Source organism: Triturus cristatus, chromosome 1_1 (assembly GCF_964204655.1).
Source record: "Triturus cristatus chromosome 1_1, aTriCri1.1, whole genome shotgun sequence".
In the NCBI taxonomy this organism is placed as follows: domain Eukaryota; kingdom Metazoa; phylum Chordata; class Amphibia; order Caudata; family Salamandridae; genus Triturus; species Triturus cristatus.
Genome location: NC_140579.1, coordinates 556,627,411 through 556,646,313, shown reverse-complemented (window position 1 = coordinate 556,646,313; position 18,903 = coordinate 556,627,411). Strand labels below are relative to the sequence as shown.

The following is an 18,903-nucleotide window of genomic DNA, read 5'->3' as shown; positions in this document are numbered from 1 at the left end:
AGCGAGTAGAAACAAAAATTAGCTCTCACAATGCATATTGACATATATCTTGTAATGACATAAAATCTTTATTTCTGTGCAATGGAGCAGTTTCAAACTTTCCTGAATGTTTGATGGTGAATGACTGGCCCTCCTCATCATAGCTCCATCTAAATGAGTTAGTCCAATGTAAATGCACGTTTACATTTGCGGAGTTCACAAGGGATAAGCTGTATTGCTTTTCCTACATGGCTTTTCCACAACATCTGATATCAGAGACCATTTGTTTTAGAAAGAGAGACTACAGATAGCTCATACTGGCTCCATCACTACCAAATCGTTTGCAAGCTTTCCTTCTTATTGACTATTTCCAGCCCATCCAACCTTCTTTCCCTGTGATGGTCCCCAAGGGCCAGTCTTCCCTGGTTTTCGGAATGTGTGTATGGTCCCAATTTTTCCTAGTATTACCATTTTTTCAATCACTGGACATTCCTCTGAAAGTAAAATACAGCATTGATATCAACACTCTGGCGAGCCTCAGGCAGGAGCTCGACCTCATCTAAATGTGCTGCTTGTCCATTGCTGCTTAGCAGATCAACAGAAGGGGCTCAGGGTCAATCAGGGAGAGAGAGACCCACCTCCCAATATGAACCCCTTGATAACCTCTGCTCCATGTGCCTATCTGAGTATGCTTTGTTTTGGGCATTTCTATTTCCTTAAATTTTCTCACCGAGCTTTGAATTGATTTCGAGGTGGCACAGTAGTGCTATATACACCAACTAAATAGCAAACAATCCTCTGAAAAATACATAGATCCATTAGCGCACTGCCGCAATTGTATGCACATTGATGTATGCAATTAAATAGCACTGAAATGTAGGCTCGAATTTTCAGAACCGAATTGAGGCGGGCTTGTACAACCGCAGGATCCCTTCCCTCCCTCCTAGAGAGTAACACATTTAACAGATCTAGGCATCTGTGATGATGCTGTGTTGTTTCAAATTTCACATTTATCCTAAAACTTTGAAGGGTCGCAGTCCTGCTTTGCTCAGAAACATGCAAAACTGTTAGCGGGTGCAGCAGTCATTGTCTGGGTAGACTATTACAACAGATGTGCAATCATCCATTAACCAGGGCTCGACAAATCTAAAAAAACTTACTTGACCTGCAGGTCGAGTGAGTAGACTTTTGTACTCTACCTAACATCAATACACTCGACCCACAAATTGATCGCATATGAATTTTTTTCAAAACATTTGCAGCGCCAACAACCCAAGAAAACGTTGGCCAACCAAATTAACAGCAAATTTTATTAATTTATCACCCAGTACCTCCCTAAGATGTGTATATCAAAGTGCCGTGGTGAACGTTTCTGCGAACGTGTATGCGAACATACATGAAATGTGTGGTTATAACTACACCTATTGTGATGCATGAGTTATGTGACTGCGGATGTGGTGGAGCCTAGTCATGGCCTGTTCTCATCGGGTATGGCACAAAATATGGGGGTAGTTATATAATTACTAATGCTCTTTAACCCGGTCAACATATGGATGATGGGGTAAAAGTCTGGCACGTGAAAATATGAAATGAAGCTCATAGACGAAATTGGGCACCCAAGAAATGGTCAATCCTTAATTACTTATATTTTCAAATTATTCATTGTTGCGTTTCAATTTTTTTTCATAAAAGCAGCCAAGACAACTGCCAATGTGTTTTGTTCAAGAACATTGAACTTCCCCACAGCTGTAAATAATAGACCACACAGACCAGTGACATTTCCGGGGTGGGGTGGTGTGGTGTGTGTTTTCCAGCTCTCAGGAATGCATGCAATCCACAAACCTGTATGGGATGGTTCTTCCACCTCTATTTGCTCTTCCGAGGTGCTGGGTTTCCAACATAGAATCCACAAGCCTACATGTACTTTACCACAGCCAGGCACACATACATTACCGCAAACACTACACAGAGCTAAACACAAACATGATGTAGGCCAAGGGTGAGTTAAGTACACAGCAGGAGAACTCGCCATTACTGGGCCTGTAGGTCCTACCCCAGTGAGACACGAAAGATAACAAAACAGCTTTTGATACACAAAATTGGAAGAATCTACATATAGAGACGGAAGATATACGAAAAGGGAATGAGTTTTGAAGCTGGACTGCACTGCTGTATGCCAACTCCACATCAATTACGGGGACTGGGAGAGCAATCTCAGTACCATACACAGAGGAACGCGGCAAGGACGACCCTTCCACGCCCCTCTTCGGAACAGCAATGGATCCATTTGCAATCAGACTACGGGCAAAGTAAACCAGATTAGAAAATAAATTGTTTGTATAACATAGCTAACAGGAAAAAGCAGCCTTACTTTGTTCAAAGAACCTTTACCAACATATAGTAGTATTAATAAATGCTTGATGTGGGTGAGGATTCTAAGCTCAAAATAAGGATACTTTTTTCACTTTACACAATTTCTTTTCTAACATGTTTCACCTGCTTTGTGGTGATTTTGCATGTAATTTTGGGAGCTGGTATGGGTGAACCCTTATCCCTCTCACTCACCCTTCTTGTGGTTTGATGTAAACCCAACTAAACATGAAAGAACATTCAAAGGGATCAGGGTGGGTAACACAAGCCACCATATGTCTATCCACAGATGACAGTGATAGTTCTAGAAGCCCTACATGTCAAAGAAGAGAAGGCAATCTAAGTATTAGAGAGATTCGGCACCATGTCTGGTCTTAAAGTAAACCGGAGTAAGTCCTACATTTACTCAACACAAAACAACATGGATGCACAGTCCCTTCCTGAAATCGCAGCGATTGAAATGGAATATATTGCAATGAGAAAGCTGGTGGTACAAATAGGCTGAGCACAAAGAAGTGATCTACTAAATGGCAATACAACGCCTGCACTGCAGTGAAAAGAAGTGGAAATAGCTTCCGGAATACGCTGCCACTCTCAACAAGAGGGAAACTATCTGTTGGACCTGTGATGGGCAAGCCCAGCACAAAGGGGGGTAGCTTGGCTCGAGTGACAAGGCGGTAGAAGGCTGTTGTGTTAAGCCGGCTATGACCAAATAATAACTCCCTGCACACCACATAAAAAGAAGGACACCACACCACTGTTATAGGAAAATACGTTTCGTTTATGTAAAAGTTCTCTGGGTTGGAAGAAGTTCAATTAGTTAATCACATTCACCTTTCTTATATGGGTTTGATTAGCTGTGTACTGGTTGCGTAGGAATAAATGGTTGGACTCTAATAAATAAATATACTGGATAAATATCAGGATTCAATACATTTGGAATAAATATCAGCAATGACTGGAATAAATATCAGCAAAACATCACAGTTGCATTGCAAGTTAGATACCGATCGTTTCACATAAATATCTCAGGGTCATACTGTTATCGCTGCCACCAATTAATCACTTTCAGGGTAAACACATTTAGATTGCCATTTAATGCGGAATGCGCGCTCTTACAGTTTTTGAAGTGTTCACGGGTTCGGGCTCTCTGGGCACAAGATACTCGTGATAATCCTTTAGTTGCACTTAAAGCATATTGCGCGTGTATCTGGAAGATAAAGACATACAATGACTACGGCAATTACACTCCGCGGCCAGCCGGTTTAATACTACTGCGGCCGGAGGAGTCTGTGCGCTTCTGTCAACGCAGGCGGGGTCTCCGAAGGCGGCTTCAGTTCACGAGTCCTCAGACCGTCGAACGGGCTGCCGGAGGGGTCAAACTACCTGCGCGCACAGTTCAAAATTAGAGCCGCACCTCAGTCCCGGATCAATGCGGCAACTTCAGGGGAAGAGACGGTCCCACCTCACTTTAGCTGCGCCAGTAAGCGCTCCAGTCAGTATGGCCCTTCTCCCAAGGGTGAAGGGGGGTTCCAGGGGCTCCGCGATCCTCCCTCCGATCTCACTCACGGGGGGGGGGGGGGGGGGGGGGTGGCTCCCGCCCACAACAACAGTCCCCAAGTCACTCGGGCAGGGCAGAGACGGTACTCTCGCCCAAATGAAGGCCAGCCTTTCCCCGCCCCAGCGCAGCACCTCACCTTCTGTCCACGATCAGCGCTTCGACGGCGGTGGGTTCGGAGACGTCCGGACGCCCGCTAGGAGGCACTTAAGTTGAAAGGGGCCCTGTCAAGGGTCGCAGTCGCGATCTCACCACTGGGGGAGGCGGGGAGGCTCTAACTATGGCCAAAGTCTCTGAGGGGCAATTGGGCACTCGCTGGCCAGGCGCTGAAGGCAAGAGGTCACTGCTCGCGCTTCTGACTGGAACGCCAGTCAGGGTCCACGCCAACAACCTCGGCTGTACTTCTGCCTGCGCTATCAGCTGCCTCGGGGGGGGGGGGGAACAGGGCAGGTGTCAATCTGGTGTCAAGTCTTCTTCTATGTTTCTTCTCTTCTCCACTTTTTCTCATCATGGCCGCCAGGGACTGGGCCTTTTATAGCCAGTGCCCTGGGGTGCCAGCACGAGCCAGAAGGTTCTAGAACCTTCCCTGGCTGTGTCAATGACATGGCCCTTCCAAGGTGTCTTTTTGGTCATTAGGAGCCACCATACTGGGCTTCCTAAGGCAGCCATTTTGTGTACTTGTAACTTCTGAGGGGATTCCTGTCAGGTTTGCAGGTTACACAGAGTGCGCCAAAACCTCCAAAGGGTCAGAGGTCAGAAGGACTCCAATGGGAGTCACTCTCATAGGGGACAATGGTGTCCACCATTTTAGGGTTGACAACCTCAGTGTGTAATGCCACCGGTTCCGTCAGGCGCCTTGTACATAGATGCCAGGAACTTGGTGAGCAACTGAGCGTCAAGGAGCATCTAGCCCCATGGGACAACACACAAAAAGGTCCTGGTAGACAAATAAAAAGCGACAAATTTTAGGAGGCACGGGGGAACAAAATAAATCATGGTGTGAGGGGACTCTCAGAAGCAGACAGGTCTAACACGCGTCCCCCCCCAGCTGAAAGTGGGGAGAGCTACCCAACCCCTTGGGAGTCCTCAACACTAAGGCGGAAATACCTGGAGAGACCGTCTGCATTAGCGTGGTCAGCTCCGGGCCGATGTTCCACCCGAAAGTCCATTCCCTGTAGGGAGATAGACCACCTCAACAGTTTTGGGTTTTCCCCCTTCATCTGCCTGAGCCAACGAAGGGGTCGGTGGTCTGTCTGAACCAGGAAGTGCGAACCAAACAGGTATGGTCGCAGCTTCTTCAGTGCCTAGACCACCGCAAAGGCTTCCCGCTCAATGGTACTCCATCTCTGTTCCCGGGGAAGTAGTCTCCGTGACAGGAAGATCACGGGCTGATCCAGACCCTCTTCATTGAGTTGCGATAGCACCGCCCCAATGCCAATGTCGGATGCATCTGTCTGGACAATGAACTCCTTCGAGAAGTCTGGAGCCTTCAAAACTGGAGCGTTGCACAATGCCTGTTTCAGAGTGTCGAAGGCTCGTTGGCAAGCCTCGGTCCAGATGACTCTCCTGGGTTGCTTCTTGGCCGTGAGTTCAGTAAGGGGAGCCACGATAGTGCCATACCCCTTCACGAACCGTCTGTAGTAACCTGTGAGGCCCAGGAAGGCTCGGACCTCAGTCTGGGTCTTGGGGGGTTCCCAGGCCACGATTGCCTCAATCTTTGCCTGAAGGGGTTGCACCGTTCCCCGGCCCACCAAGTGACCCAAGTACACCACCGACCCCTGCCCAATCGGACACTTGCTGGCCTTGATCGTCAGACCAGCTTGTTCCAGGGCCTGGAGAACGTCTTGCAGGTGCTGCAAGTGATCCTCCCAACTGCTACTGAAGACAGCAATGTCGTCAAGGTAAGCAGCAGAGAAGGATTCCTTCCCAGTGAGGATCATGTTCACCAGCCGCTGGAAGGTTGCAGGAGCGTTCTTGAGCCCAAAGGGCATCACACAGAACTGGTAGTGTCCATCAGGTGTGGAGAAGGCTGACCTTTCCCTCGCCCCACCAGTCATAGGTATCTACCAGTACCCTGCTGTGAGGTCAATGGTACTCAGATATTGGACAGCTCCCAACCGGTCAATTAGTTCATCCGCCCGAGGGATCGGATGAGCATCGGTCTTCGTGACCGAATTAAGTCCTCGATAGTCCACGCAGAATCGCAATTCTGGCGTGGTGCCAGGTGGTGCAGCTTTAGGAACTAAAACCACCGGGCTAGACCAAGGGCTATTTGAAGGTTCAATAACTCCGAGCTCCAGCATCTTAGCTACTTCACTTTGGATGCTGGCCTTCACCTTGTCCGACAGCCGGTAAGACTTAGACTTCACAGGTGGGCTGTCGCCGGTGTCCACGTCATGAACACACAGATGGGTCTTACCCGGGACAAGGGAGAACAGAGGAGAGAATGACCCCAGAACCTGGCGGCATTCCTCCTGCTGCTCCGGAGTTAGGGATGGTGAGAGTTTCACTCCCTCCAATGACCCATCCTTTTCTTGAGACGCCAACAGGTCGGGGAGAGGCTCAGTGTCCTCTTCCTCCGATCCATCAGTCACCAGGATCAACATGACTTCGGGCCTCTCATAGTGGGGCTTGAGGCGATTGGCATGCAGCACCCGACGTGGATGCCGTGGGGTCTTGACATCCCATTTCCTCCGCAGGCTTTCGGGTAGACTTCTGATCATACCCTTCAACGTCTTGTTGAACCTTTCCACAAGGCCATTGGCCTGTGGGTGATAAGGAGTGGTGAACAGGTAGGTCACTCCACACTCCTTCCACATTGCCCGCATGTATGCTGACATGAAGTTGGTCCCCCTATCAGACACAGCTTCCTTGGGGAAACCCACTCGGGTAAAGATCCCCATCAGGGCCTTTGCCACCACCGGTGCAGTGATGGTTCTCAGAGGAATTGCCTCTGGATACCTTGTGGCATGATCCACCAGTACCAGGATAAACCTGTGACCGGATGTTGTCGGTGGATCTAAGGGCCCAGCAATGTCAATGCCCACCCTTTCAAAGGGGGTGCCAACGACTGGAAGTGGTTCCAGGGGAGCCTTCAGCTTCGTCCCTGTTTTCCCACTGGTTTGGCATGACACACACGACCGACAATATGCGTCGGACGCCACCATCATTCGAGGCCAATAAAAGTGGGGGACAAGCCTGGCAAAGGTCTTGTCCTGACCCAAGTGTCCTGCCAAGGGAATCTCATGAGCCAACTCTAACAGGAAGGCTCGGTAACACTGTGGGACTACCAGGGCCCGTGACAATCCGTGCACTGGCGCCCTGGGTTCACTGTAGAGGAGGCCATCCTCCCAGTAAATACAATAGTTCCCAGACTCGTTACCCGCTGCTTGGGCTTCAGCCTGTTGCCTCAGACCCTTGAGGGTGGGACATTCCCTTTGTCCCCTGCTCAGTTCCTCCCTGGACGGACCTCCCTCCACTCGCCAATCAGCGGGGATAGGTAAGTTCTCCAACGGAACCATGTCCTCCTCCGTGGACTCCGGGTCCACCTCCGTAGGTGGCCTATCCGTCTCACGGGGCACGGACGTCGAGGCAGGCTCCTCCTGTCCTCGGCATGCTCCCTCATCAGCAGCTACGGGGTGGGCCATTGTTCCAGACTCCGACCCCTGCGACTTCTCCTCCCGAGCAGTTGCCGACCTGGTACTCACACAGGCCCAATCAGGTGTACCCAGCATCTCCGAATGGGTCCGGTATTCCACCTCCTTCCAAGCATTGTGCTCCATATCATTGCCCAGCAAACAATCGACTGGCACGGCGGGGCTTACGGCGACTCGAAGTGGACCTGCAACCCCTCCCCACTCAAAGGGAACCTCGGCCACAGGATAGTGGCCCATTCTGCCGTCAGCCAGTGCGGCTGGATGAAGTACGCCCGGAACCACCTGCTCCGAGGACACCAGTTGACTCCTTACCATAGTCATACTGGCTCCTGTATCTCTCAGAGCTTCCCCTCTATGGCCATTGATGGTGACCCACTGCCCATACTTGGTAGTATTCGAGGGCACCTGGATCTTTGGAACCATCTCCCGATCACCCAGGGACACTAAGGTGACTCCCGCCCACTCCCTTCCCTCACTTAAGGGCATCTCCTCCCCGAGCGCTACACTAGCGACTCCCGGGGCCTTTCCTCCAGCGGGAGGGGGTGGTCTCTTTGGGCATTTCGGGTCTCCTTTGTAATGTCCAATACCACCGCACTCAAAGCAATGGACAACCCTTGGCTGCTGACTCTGGCCAGGGTTAGGGTTCTTCTGCGGGTTAGCCTTAGAGTTGGCCAGCTTGGCCAACTCCCACCTTAACTGTCTTTCCTCTCTCCTGTCGGCTAACTCGGTTTCTGATAACCCTCTTGATGACACACTACTGCCCTCCCGTGAGGCTACCTTGGGGCTGATAGACATCGCACCCACCCCCAGGGGACATTCTGTAATCATCTCCCTGACAGTTTCCCTGTCTGATTCCTCCTCCTCTACCGTTCCCTCCGTGTGTGCTTCCACCCAGGCTCGCAGACTAGTACGGAGCTCCTCTCTCTTGGCTCCTCGCCTAACGAACACTCCCCTTTCCTGACAGAACTCCCTGAGCTGTGCCACAGTATAGGTCTCCAGCTCTGACATTTTGAATTCCCTTTTTGTCAGTTGAAAGGGTGGACCACCACCCCGAAGTAGGTTATGAAGATAGGAAATTCCTCTGAGGATCACCTCCACCCACCTCCAGGAAAGAATTTAAAAAAACAAAATCACAGAATTAGAAGGCTGCTGGGAGAATACTCCGGGTGTGTACCTGTGATGCACACTGAATTATTATGAGGTTCACAACAGCACGGCTCGTAATCCCACCGCTGCCACCAATTTTATGCTGGACCTGCGATGGGCAAGCCCAGCACAAAGGGGGGTAGCTTGGCTCGAGTGACAAGGCGGTAGAAGGCTGTTGTGTTAAGCCGGCTATGACCAAATAATAACTCCCTGCACACCACATAAAAAGAAGGACACCACACCACTGTTATAGAAAAATACGTTTAGTTTATGTAAAAGTTCTCTGGGTTGGAAGAAGTTCAATTAGTTAATCACATTCACCTTTCTTACATGGGTTAGATTAGCTGTGTACTGGTTGCGTAGGAATAAATGGTTGGACTCTAATAAATATACTGGATAAATATCAGGATTCAATACATTTGGAATAAATATCAGCAATGACTGGAATAAATATCAGCAAAACATCACAGTTGCATAGCAAGTTAGATACCGATCGTTTCACATAAATATCTCAGGGTCATACTGGTATCGCTGCCACCAATTAATCACTTTCAGGGTAAACACATTTAGATTGCCATTTAATGCGGAATGCGCACTCTTACAGTTTTTGAAGTGTTCACGGGTTCGGGCTCTCTGGGCACAAGATACTCGTGATAATCCTTTAGTTGCACTTAAAGCATATTGCGCGTGTATCTGGAAGATAAAGACATACAATGACTACGGCAATTACACTCCGCGGCCAGCCGGTTTAATACTACTGCGGCCGGAGGAGTCTGAGCGCTTCTGTCAACGCAGGCGGGGTCTCCGAAGGCGGCTTCAGTTCACGAGTCCTCAGACCGTCGAACGGGCTGCCGGAGGGGTCAAACTACCTGCGCGCACAGTTCAAAATTGGAGCCGCACCTCAGTCCCGGATCAATGCGGCAACTTCAGGGAAAGAGACGGTCCCACCTCACTTTAGCTGCGCCAGTAAGCGCTCCAGTCAGTATGGCCCTTCTCCCAAGGGCGAAGGGGGGTTCCAGGGGCTCCGCGATCCTCCCTCCGATCTCACTCACGGGGGGGCTCCCGCCCACAACAACAGTCCCCAAGTCACTCGGGCAGGGCAGAGACGGTACTCTCGCCCAAATGAAGGCCAGCCTTTCCCCGCCCCAGCGCAGCCCCTCACCTTCTGTCCACGATCAGCGCTTCGACGGCGGTGGGTTCGGAGACGTCCGAACGCCCGCCAGGAGGCACTTAAGTTGAAAGGGGCCCTGTCAAGGGTCGCAGTCGCGATCTCACCACTGGGGGAGGCGGGGAGGCTCTAACTATGGCCAAAGTCTCTGAGGGGCAATTGGGCACTCGCTGGCCAGGCGCTGAAGGCGAGAGGTCACTGCTCGCGCTTCTGACTGGAACGCCAGTCAGGGTCCACGCCAACAACCTCGGCTGTACTTCTGCCTGCGCTATCAGCTGCCTCGGGGGGGGGGGGGGGGACAGGGCAGGTGTCAATCTGGTGTCAAGTCCTCTTCTATGTTTCTTCTCTTCTCCACTTTTTCTCATCATGGCCGCCAGGGACTGGGCCTTTATAGCCAGTGCCCTGGGGTGCCAGCACGAGCCAGAAGGTTCTAGAACCTTCCCTGGCTGTGTCAATGACATGGCCCTTCCAAGGTGTCTTTTTGGTCATTAGGAGCCACCATACTGGGCTTCCTAAGGCAGCCATTTTGTGTACTTGTAACTTCTGAGGGGATTCCTGTCAGGTTTGCAGGTTACACAGAGTGCGCCAAAACCTCCAAAGGGTCAGAGGTCAGAAGGACTCCAATGGGAGTCACTCTCATAGGGGACAATGGTGTCCACCATTTTAGGATTGACAACCTCAGTGTGTAATGCCACCGGTTCCGTCAGGCGCCTTGTACATAGGTGCCAGGAACTTGGTGAGCAACTGAGCGTCAAGGAGCATCTAGCCCCATGGGACAACACACAAAAAGGTCCTGGTAGACAAATAAAAAGCGACAAATTTTAGGAGGCACGGGGGAACAAAATAAATCCTGGTGTGAGGGGACTCTCTATTCTATTACTTTGCAAAACCGTTGATATTCATTCCCAAATTAATGTTCAGGAAAATTCGAAAAAACTCTTACAATTAATATGCTGGGAAATGAGACAGAGTAGCACTAGCCAAATTGAAATTGTCAGCAAAGTTAGATTATATATATTATATTACGCAGCTGGACAAATGTGTTGGCAACTAGATCTATAATTATTTAAACCAAGATGAAGGTAGGACACAACTCAAGGCTATTAGAAACCCTCAACTACAGATGGAATCGTTGCAAAGGACAAAAACAAAACCCTCCTAAGCTTGTGCCATCCAACACAGGTATTGCAGTCACTCCAGCAGAGGAGACTAGAGCTGTGAGAAGAGGATAGGTTGCTTTTATAAAGGAGGAATGCATAAAACTTTCAGCGCCCTAACATCACCATAATCATACATAATGGAAAAAACTGCGACTCACCTCTCCTAGACGGCAAGCCAAATCGCCCTGCACTCCCGACTCCACTGAAGAGAGCGCGTGGTGGCGTGCTGCGTCACTGCTGCACTTTAAGCAGCACAGCGCGGGGGCAGGCCAAAATGATGTCTTGGGCCGTCATTGGTAGCGCTTTTCGCGCGCTACACGATTGACGGCCCTGGGACCCACAAAACGATAGGCAGCGCACCACACCACCACCACTATGTTAGGTGCTGCATGCACCCTGCTGCCGCCTAGAGCCTTCACCGCACCACCACTTGATTGGCGTCGTACCCTGCTGCCCCCTAGAGCCTTCACCGCACACCGCACCACCACCACTATGCTAGGTGGTGCGTGCTGCCCCCTAGAGCCTTTCACCTGCTACTGCAGTGGCGGCAGATAGCACTCGCCAGGCCGGTCAAGTAGGCCTGAAAACTGTCTCGCCCTTCACAAAAATCACTCGCATTTACGAGCGGTCGAGTTCATTTTTCGAGCCCTGCATTAACTAATGGTCCGAATGCCATGTGTTGTTCATCCTTTGTGATCCTCAACACAATACTTATAATGTGCAGGAGTACCAGAGAAGAGGGAACTAGCAATGCAGATGGATGTGTTTAGGAGGCTTACGGCATGTTTTATATTGAGCTTATGACAAGGTTTATGTTGGCAAAACATTATAGTGAGTTCTAGCATTTCCAAATAGATAAAAGAAATTACCATTTGGAAGCCAGGCCTTAATTAGCCATGAGGATAACTAGATTGTTCAATGAGAGGCCAAATATGGACTTATGTTCTGGAACTTCAGAAATATTCTCTCTTTATAAGCAGACTAATTCTTATGGATACATTTCGTATTAGGTCTTTTTTCAGTTTGCAGCCCACCTTTTCTTCATCTTTACAATACCTTTTTTTTTTATTTCTCTTTTAGGATGGGAGGTCGCTGGTGACTTCATTTACACTGTGTCTGGTGCCTCCGATAACGACTTCATAGTGCTGACATTGACAATCCCTGGATTTAGGTGAGATCTCAAATAGCAACCTCTGACCACAGACTTATGGATCGCACCCCAGGCCTCGGGTGTCGTTTAGTGTTAGTAGCCAACAATAGCCATAGCTATCACTAGTTGCTTCTTGGAGCCCATGTGACCTCCTTTGTAACCTCTGTGATGTAACAAGTCAGATTGCTGCTCTGTTAATTGGTTCCATTATGTTGATTCCAGTTCCTTGCATCCTCGAATTTTCATTACAGATAACTTAAGAAAACCTGTACAAGGATAACCATCCACCTTAAAGTTCATGTGAAGTCTCCTCTTGCGAAGTCATCAAAGTGAGATGAAAGCACATACATCTTTGACAGTTGTGGTGCTCCATCCACTTTCTAAGGTCATATGGTCAACTTTAAAGACATGTAATTAATTGATCATGATTGATAGTTTGATGCCAACTCAATGCTAATACCACAATGTTGGCATTTACTGCACTTAGGAAACTTTAAGGCATTTAAGCACATGAACTGCAAATAGCCTCCCTTCAAATCTGTGCTGTGCACAGTTGCTTTTTATCTAGGTTGATGTTGTAAAAAAAGTACCACATATGTACAATCAAGTTTACTGTAAAATGTAATTTGTTAAATTAGTTACCAAACAGCTTTTTACTTGTGGTAATGGTTTTTAAGTAACGTTATCCCACATTACTGCATTTTGGACATGTGATGATAATATGATAGTATGCTAAATCAGTAGAATTTGTTGAATGTGCAGTAACCACATTAACACATATGTACCACATTTCCAAACTGCTCAGAATGACGGCCTGATTGTGAGATATACCATTCTATATGAGCCATTTCATCTCACATTAACCCTGCAGTTTTAGCACTCTAAATATTGACCCCAGAATATCAATGGGACACAATAACGTGGATAAAGTACCGAGGTGTAAGTCTAGATTGATTTTCTATAACTAACTCCACACATGTGTACCTATTCAGTAGATACCTCCAAGGTATGTAGATGTGGAGTTAATCATAGTAAATCTATACTCCTTATATGCAGGGTGCCTTTTGATAGTTTTCCCTTCGATATCATGTCCTTGATAGTCTTGTATCACGATATTCTGGGGCTCGATATTCAAAAGTACAATCGCTCTGCAGAAGTCACGTGTATCTTATTGCATTGGTTTTCTGAAACGCCATCAAACAATTCCACTTGTTTCTTCTGTCCTCTCATTTCTCTTTTCCTACCCCTCACTTAAATATTTAACTTTGATAAATATAGTACACGTTATTTTTAATATTTTTCTTCTCTGTGTCACTGAAAGCTGCTTTTCTGTTTGATGAATGGCTCTTATCTTGGTACAGCCCACTCTCCCAGGAATGGTTCTGACAGTGTCTTTGCTTTCACAGCCCTCCTCTGTCCATGGCACAGGACTTGGAGAATAAAGAGGTGGGCCGCATCACCTTTGTGTTCGAAACTGTCTGCACTGTCAACTGTGAACTCTACTTCATGATGGTGCGTAGATTCCACCCTTTGTGTTCTTACTGCGTCTATCGAATGTTTTTTCAGCCAATAAGCAGGTAGAAATGAGCCTCTGGCAAAGAGTCAAAATCTTACCAGGAATCATTTTCCCTGCTGATGAGTATGAAGCTGATAGACTGATATAGCTAGGAATGGACAACACATAGTGGTCACATAGAGAAGCCTAAATTGGTGGAAGTTACAGTATTGTTGTTTTTGAGAGGACAGGGACCATATTCATATGACATTGGTAAATAATTGAAGGGGAATCCAGAAAGTTAATTCGTAAGTGTCTTGTGTGAAAAATGTCAAACTTGTGTTAGTCCATGTAGCAAACAATTTGTCTCATTTAATGACAATGATGCAAAATGTTCAGATTTGATCAAAACCCACGACAACTGTTTGATATAGGTAGCTTTTTGAATAGTACTATTGTGTTAACCAGGACACTGATACCGTCTTACTGCCTCTGTCGATGACCAATGCAAAAGAAACAATTGATGGACGGAATGCTGGAGAATGCAAACATTCACCCTCAGTCACAAGGATCTGGGTTTAATCCATCATTCTTTTGCTCACCACACCACCCCAGTTTGGACCCAGCCATATGCAAATCAGTCTGGACCCTGTTCCTTATGGGAACAGTCCAGCCCGAACTGCCAAGCCAGGTCCTCCCTGGACCAGAAACATGCATCCTGGGATCGGTTTCAGGGCATCACCCTTCATCAGCCAGGCTAGCTTGAATCCAGTGGTATAGTGAGCACGGGACCCACGTCTGGACATACCCTTCCCACTTAGGACGACATAGGCAGTCCAGGGAGGACCTGGCCTGGCAGTTTGGTCTGGACTGTTCCCATTGGGCTCCGGGTCAAGACTGATTTGCATATGGCTGGGTCCAAACTGGAATGGCATAGTGAGCAAAAAAACGATGGATTTAGGCCCAGATCTCTGTACTGGGTTGAATGTATGACATTGTTCTGCATTCCGTCCATCAATTGTTATTTTTGCATTTGTCACCCTGAGTGGGACGGGTATGCCCAAACGTGGGTCCCGTGCTCTCCATGCCACAGAAGGCAAGCTATCCTGGCTGATGAGGGCTGAAAGACCGAAACCGATCCTAGGATGCATGTTTCCAGTCAGGGGAGGACCTGGCCTGGCAGCTCGGTCTGGACTGTTTCCATTGGGCGCAGGGTCAAGACTGATTTGCATATGGCTGGGTCCAAACTGGAATGGCATGGTGAGCAAAAAGACAATGGGGTGAATGTATGGCATTGTTCTGCATTCTGTCCATCAATTGTTCTTTTTGCATTTGTCACCCGAGTGGGACGGGTATGCCCAGACGTGGGTCCCGTGCTCTCCATGCCACTGGAGTCAATCTATCCTGGCTGATGAGGGCTGAAAGCCCGAAACCGTTCCTAGGATGCTTGTTTCCAGTCAGGGGAGGACTTGGCCTGGCAGTTCGGTCTGGACTGTTCCCACTGGGTGCAGGGTCAAGACTGATTTGCATATGGCTGAGTCCAAACTGGAATGGCATGGTGTGCAAAAAAATGATGGATTTAGGCCCAGATCTCTGTACTGGGGTGAATGTATGACATTGTTCTGCATTCTGTCCATCAATTCTTCTTTTTGCATCTGTTGATGACCAAGGCATACCTGGACACTACACAAGTGCTCATTGACAGTAAAAACTACTGTATTCAAGGTAGTGCTTTGGAAGTTTGAAAAAATTACAATCAATGATTTCTGATGCCCTAATCATTATGGCCGATTTGGCAGTTACGGAGAAGAAATGTGTGGGGTTTTTGTAAGTTCGAAGCAGGGCCACTACCGTGCCACACTCTTTGCAAATGTTAACTGGTTGTCCGATTGCTATATTCAGGCATGTGTAAGGGACTGGATGTTGTGAAAATCTGTCAGGTTGCCTTGTTGCCCGAGGAAAGGGCAACTCCACCCAATAACCATGGTGCCACCCTGCACCTAATACTCTTAGAAAGGTGTCAAGTGTCTCCTTAACAAAGTCCCTGTTAGGACGAAAAAGCTTCAACGGAAAAACCTCTTTGTTAATCTTGTAGCGCCTTATTAAGAATGAAGATAAGGAAGGCACCAAACATTCCCTTACATCAGGGAAAGGAAAAGAGTGAAGCATGTTTTTCCCAGAATTAAAGTCCAGGTCAAAAAATGTGTTGCAATGTTTTCATCACTCATGAATTCCACAAGAAAAGGCACAACTTCATCTTTAATTGGGAACCCTAGGTAGCAATCCCTGGACAATCAACTGCCTTAGAAAGACTGGTCTATGCCGCTTTCTCCCAACGTGTAAATACAAGAGAAAAGAGTGTGTCCAAAAGGACTAGTTTGCACACTTTAAAGAGAATACCATAGACCATCAATTCTAGGGTTCTTATTGCTTTATTTAGCTTATTTTAAATTATTTAGATTAGCGAAGCAAATAAATATGTATTTAGGTCTTAGAAAAGAAACCTTCCATTTACAGAACACCACATTTACAAAAACACATTTAAAAACGAAAAAATTCAAAGACAACAATGACAAGTGAAACAAACTTAGACAATCGTGTTAAATAACATTAACATTGAAAGTACAACACCAGTCCTAGTTTTTACATAAGGCACCAAGCGGACGTTAGATTCTTAACTAGACGTTGTTAATTGTCCTGCCTAGGCCAAGAGACCAGGGGTTATGTCTTCAAACCAATGTTGCCTACACAAGAGGAAAAAATTATTACTACATTCCTTAAGGCACAATATATACACACAAGAGCCAACGCGTTTCAAATCCACACAATTCACGGATTCTCCTCAGGACTTGAACAAGGTTGATATCTTAAAAGCGGCGCGATGTGCGTCCGCCCTGTGTGTAGAGGAATAGTTGAAACCTCTTCTAAGTGCCTGACGGTTCAATTTGACGAAAAATCTTTAGTTAGAAATCCCAGTTGCCTCAGAGACTTCACAAAGTTGTACTGACGGCTTGACTGTAGTCAGTAATCGGCGCCTCACTGCCAGGGGAATCAGCAGACATCGGGTGTCTGGAGAATGTTCTAAAACAATTTAATCCAGACTAAGTTTAAAGAAGTGTGGAATCGGGATGGGCGTCGCCTGAGCAGCCTCATGGAGTGAAATTGATTCCCCTGGCAGTGAGGCGCCGATTACTGACTATAGTCAAGCCGTCAGTACACTTTTGTAAAGTCTCTGAGGCAACTGGGATTTCTAACTAAAGATTTTTCGTCACATCTCATGGCAAATTGAACCATCAGGCACTTAGAAGAGGTTTCAACTATTCCTCTACACACAGAGCGGACGCACATCGCGCCGCTTTTAAGATATCAACCTTGTCCAAGTACTGAGGAGAATCCGTGAATTGTGTGGATTTGAAACGCGTTGGCTATTGTGAGCCCGGGGGATTGTGTATATATTGTGCCTTAAGGAATGTAGTAATCATTTTTTCCTCTTGCGTAGGCAACATTGGTTTGAAGACATAACCCCCGGTCTCTTGGCCTAGGCAGGACAATTAACAACGTCTAGTTAAGAATCTAACGTCCGCTTGGTGCCTTATGTAAAAAGTAGGACTGGTGTTGTACTTTCAATGTTAATGTTATTTCACACGATTGTCTAAGTTTGTTTCACTTGTCATTTTTGTCTTTGAATTTTTTCGTTTTTAAGTGGAATATAACATTGTGTATAAATGTGTTTTTGTAAATGTGGTGTTCTGTAAATGGAAGGTTTCTTTTCTAAGACATGAATGAATATTTATTTGCTTCGCTAATCTAAATAATTTAAAATAAGCTAAATAAAGCAATAAGAACCCTAGAATTTATGGTCTAGGGTATTCTCTTTAAAGTGTGCATACTAGTCCTTCTGGACACACTCTTTTCTCTTGTATTTACAGTGGTCCAGTCCAGGAGGTTTTAGGACCTGAGCCTTCTTTGTTCTCAATTCTCCCAACATGTAGCATTGACAAGGCACGCAAAGATAAATCCTAGTTCCAAAATCTTTCCTGTGATTCAGTCTCTGCAGACTTGCAGTTCAACCTCTGCCCTTCCATTCTGACACTCCACGCAAGTCATGGAGCAGCGTTCCAGATCCTCACGACCACAGAAATGCCAGCGTGGTCTTGGCCGCAATGATGCCCAACCCCAAGGAATGATATTCTTGGTGGCTCAGTCCAGCCCAGTGAACATTCTACAAACACCTCTATCCAGAAGTGCTACCTTTTTAATAACAACCCCTTCTGTTCTCAAAATAATTGGCAAGAGAAACATATGAATGTTGGAGTCGATACAGAAGATCTAATATATGGAAGTCAATGCACTCCTGTTTGCTTCTATTACTCAAAAGATGACTGGACTTTTCCTACATATTCCATAGGTCGTTTAAGGCAAGTCTGAATCTTATGCCCTGCATTATCATAATATAGAAATACTCAACCTTTTGCCAGTGTTTCTTTTCATTCTGGTTCACAGGGTGCACAGCTGCCCCTAGCTACGTAGGTTCTTTTTGAGGCATCGGGCCCATGTGAATATTAGCCCAACCAAATGAAGAAACTCTGGTGAGGTTAGAATGACTTCCTTGAGGCTTCCTTCTTTTCTTATGTCTTTTGTGTGATCAGTATTGAATCAACAGGTCTAAATCAATATATTCAGAATATTCAGTTAAGTAACCATTACAAAAGAACCAATTCATTCATCATTAATATCTTCTTTCAGTCCTTATTAAAAAAGAGTCATTTGGTTTGTTTCTGCCTAAGTAGGTTCTGCTGCTAAGTGACAAAATTGGGTCACAGAAGGCAATGCACCCATTCTGCCTTGCTGAATATCTCACAATGTTTCCTCAGCAGAATACTCCACATCTGGATGTTCAAACATCTTCTGAAATGGCAGTAAACAGGTATCTTAAGTCTTTAAACAGGCTTCCAAAGTCATTAACTCTGGGAGTTTCTCAAGCCAAAGCAGAACTAGTAAGATAATCAATCAGGAACCCACTTTTAACTGATCTTGATGAACTGTGCTGGGCAAAAAGCAAAAGGCACCATAAAAAGAACCCAAAAATTACACAGGGATCCCAGAAAAAAGTGGGGCACTTGAAAGAAACACTAGGATATCTGTTGACCTTAATACTAAGGTCTGCCTTGAAGCTGAATTTTCAAAATGCTTAGTTCTTGCAGATCTTTTGAGAAGTCAT

At 46.9% G+C, this 18,903-nt stretch overlaps 1 protein-coding gene and 1 long non-coding RNA gene across 4 annotated transcripts in view; one reads left to right on the top strand and one right to left on the bottom strand.

Annotated features, from left to right (window-relative positions):
- The window catches only part of ELAPOR1 (endosome-lysosome associated apoptosis and autophagy regulator 1), an 850,357-nt gene that overhangs the window by 503,921 nt on the left and 327,533 nt on the right, over window positions 1-18,903 (top strand). For all 3 annotated transcript variants that reach the window (XM_085643413.1, XM_085643411.1, XM_085643414.1), the window contains exons 11-12: window positions 12,118-12,208; window positions 13,594-13,699. In XM_085643413.1, coding sequence (XP_085499539.1) covers window positions 12,118-12,208; window positions 13,594-13,699 — 197 coding nt within the window. The remainder of the gene's footprint in view (window positions 1-12,117; window positions 12,209-13,593; window positions 13,700-18,903) is intronic.
- LOC146870610 (uncharacterized) overlaps window positions 1-18,903 on the bottom strand; it is a 367,507-nt gene that overhangs the window by 233,754 nt on the left and 114,850 nt on the right. The window lies entirely within an intron of this gene.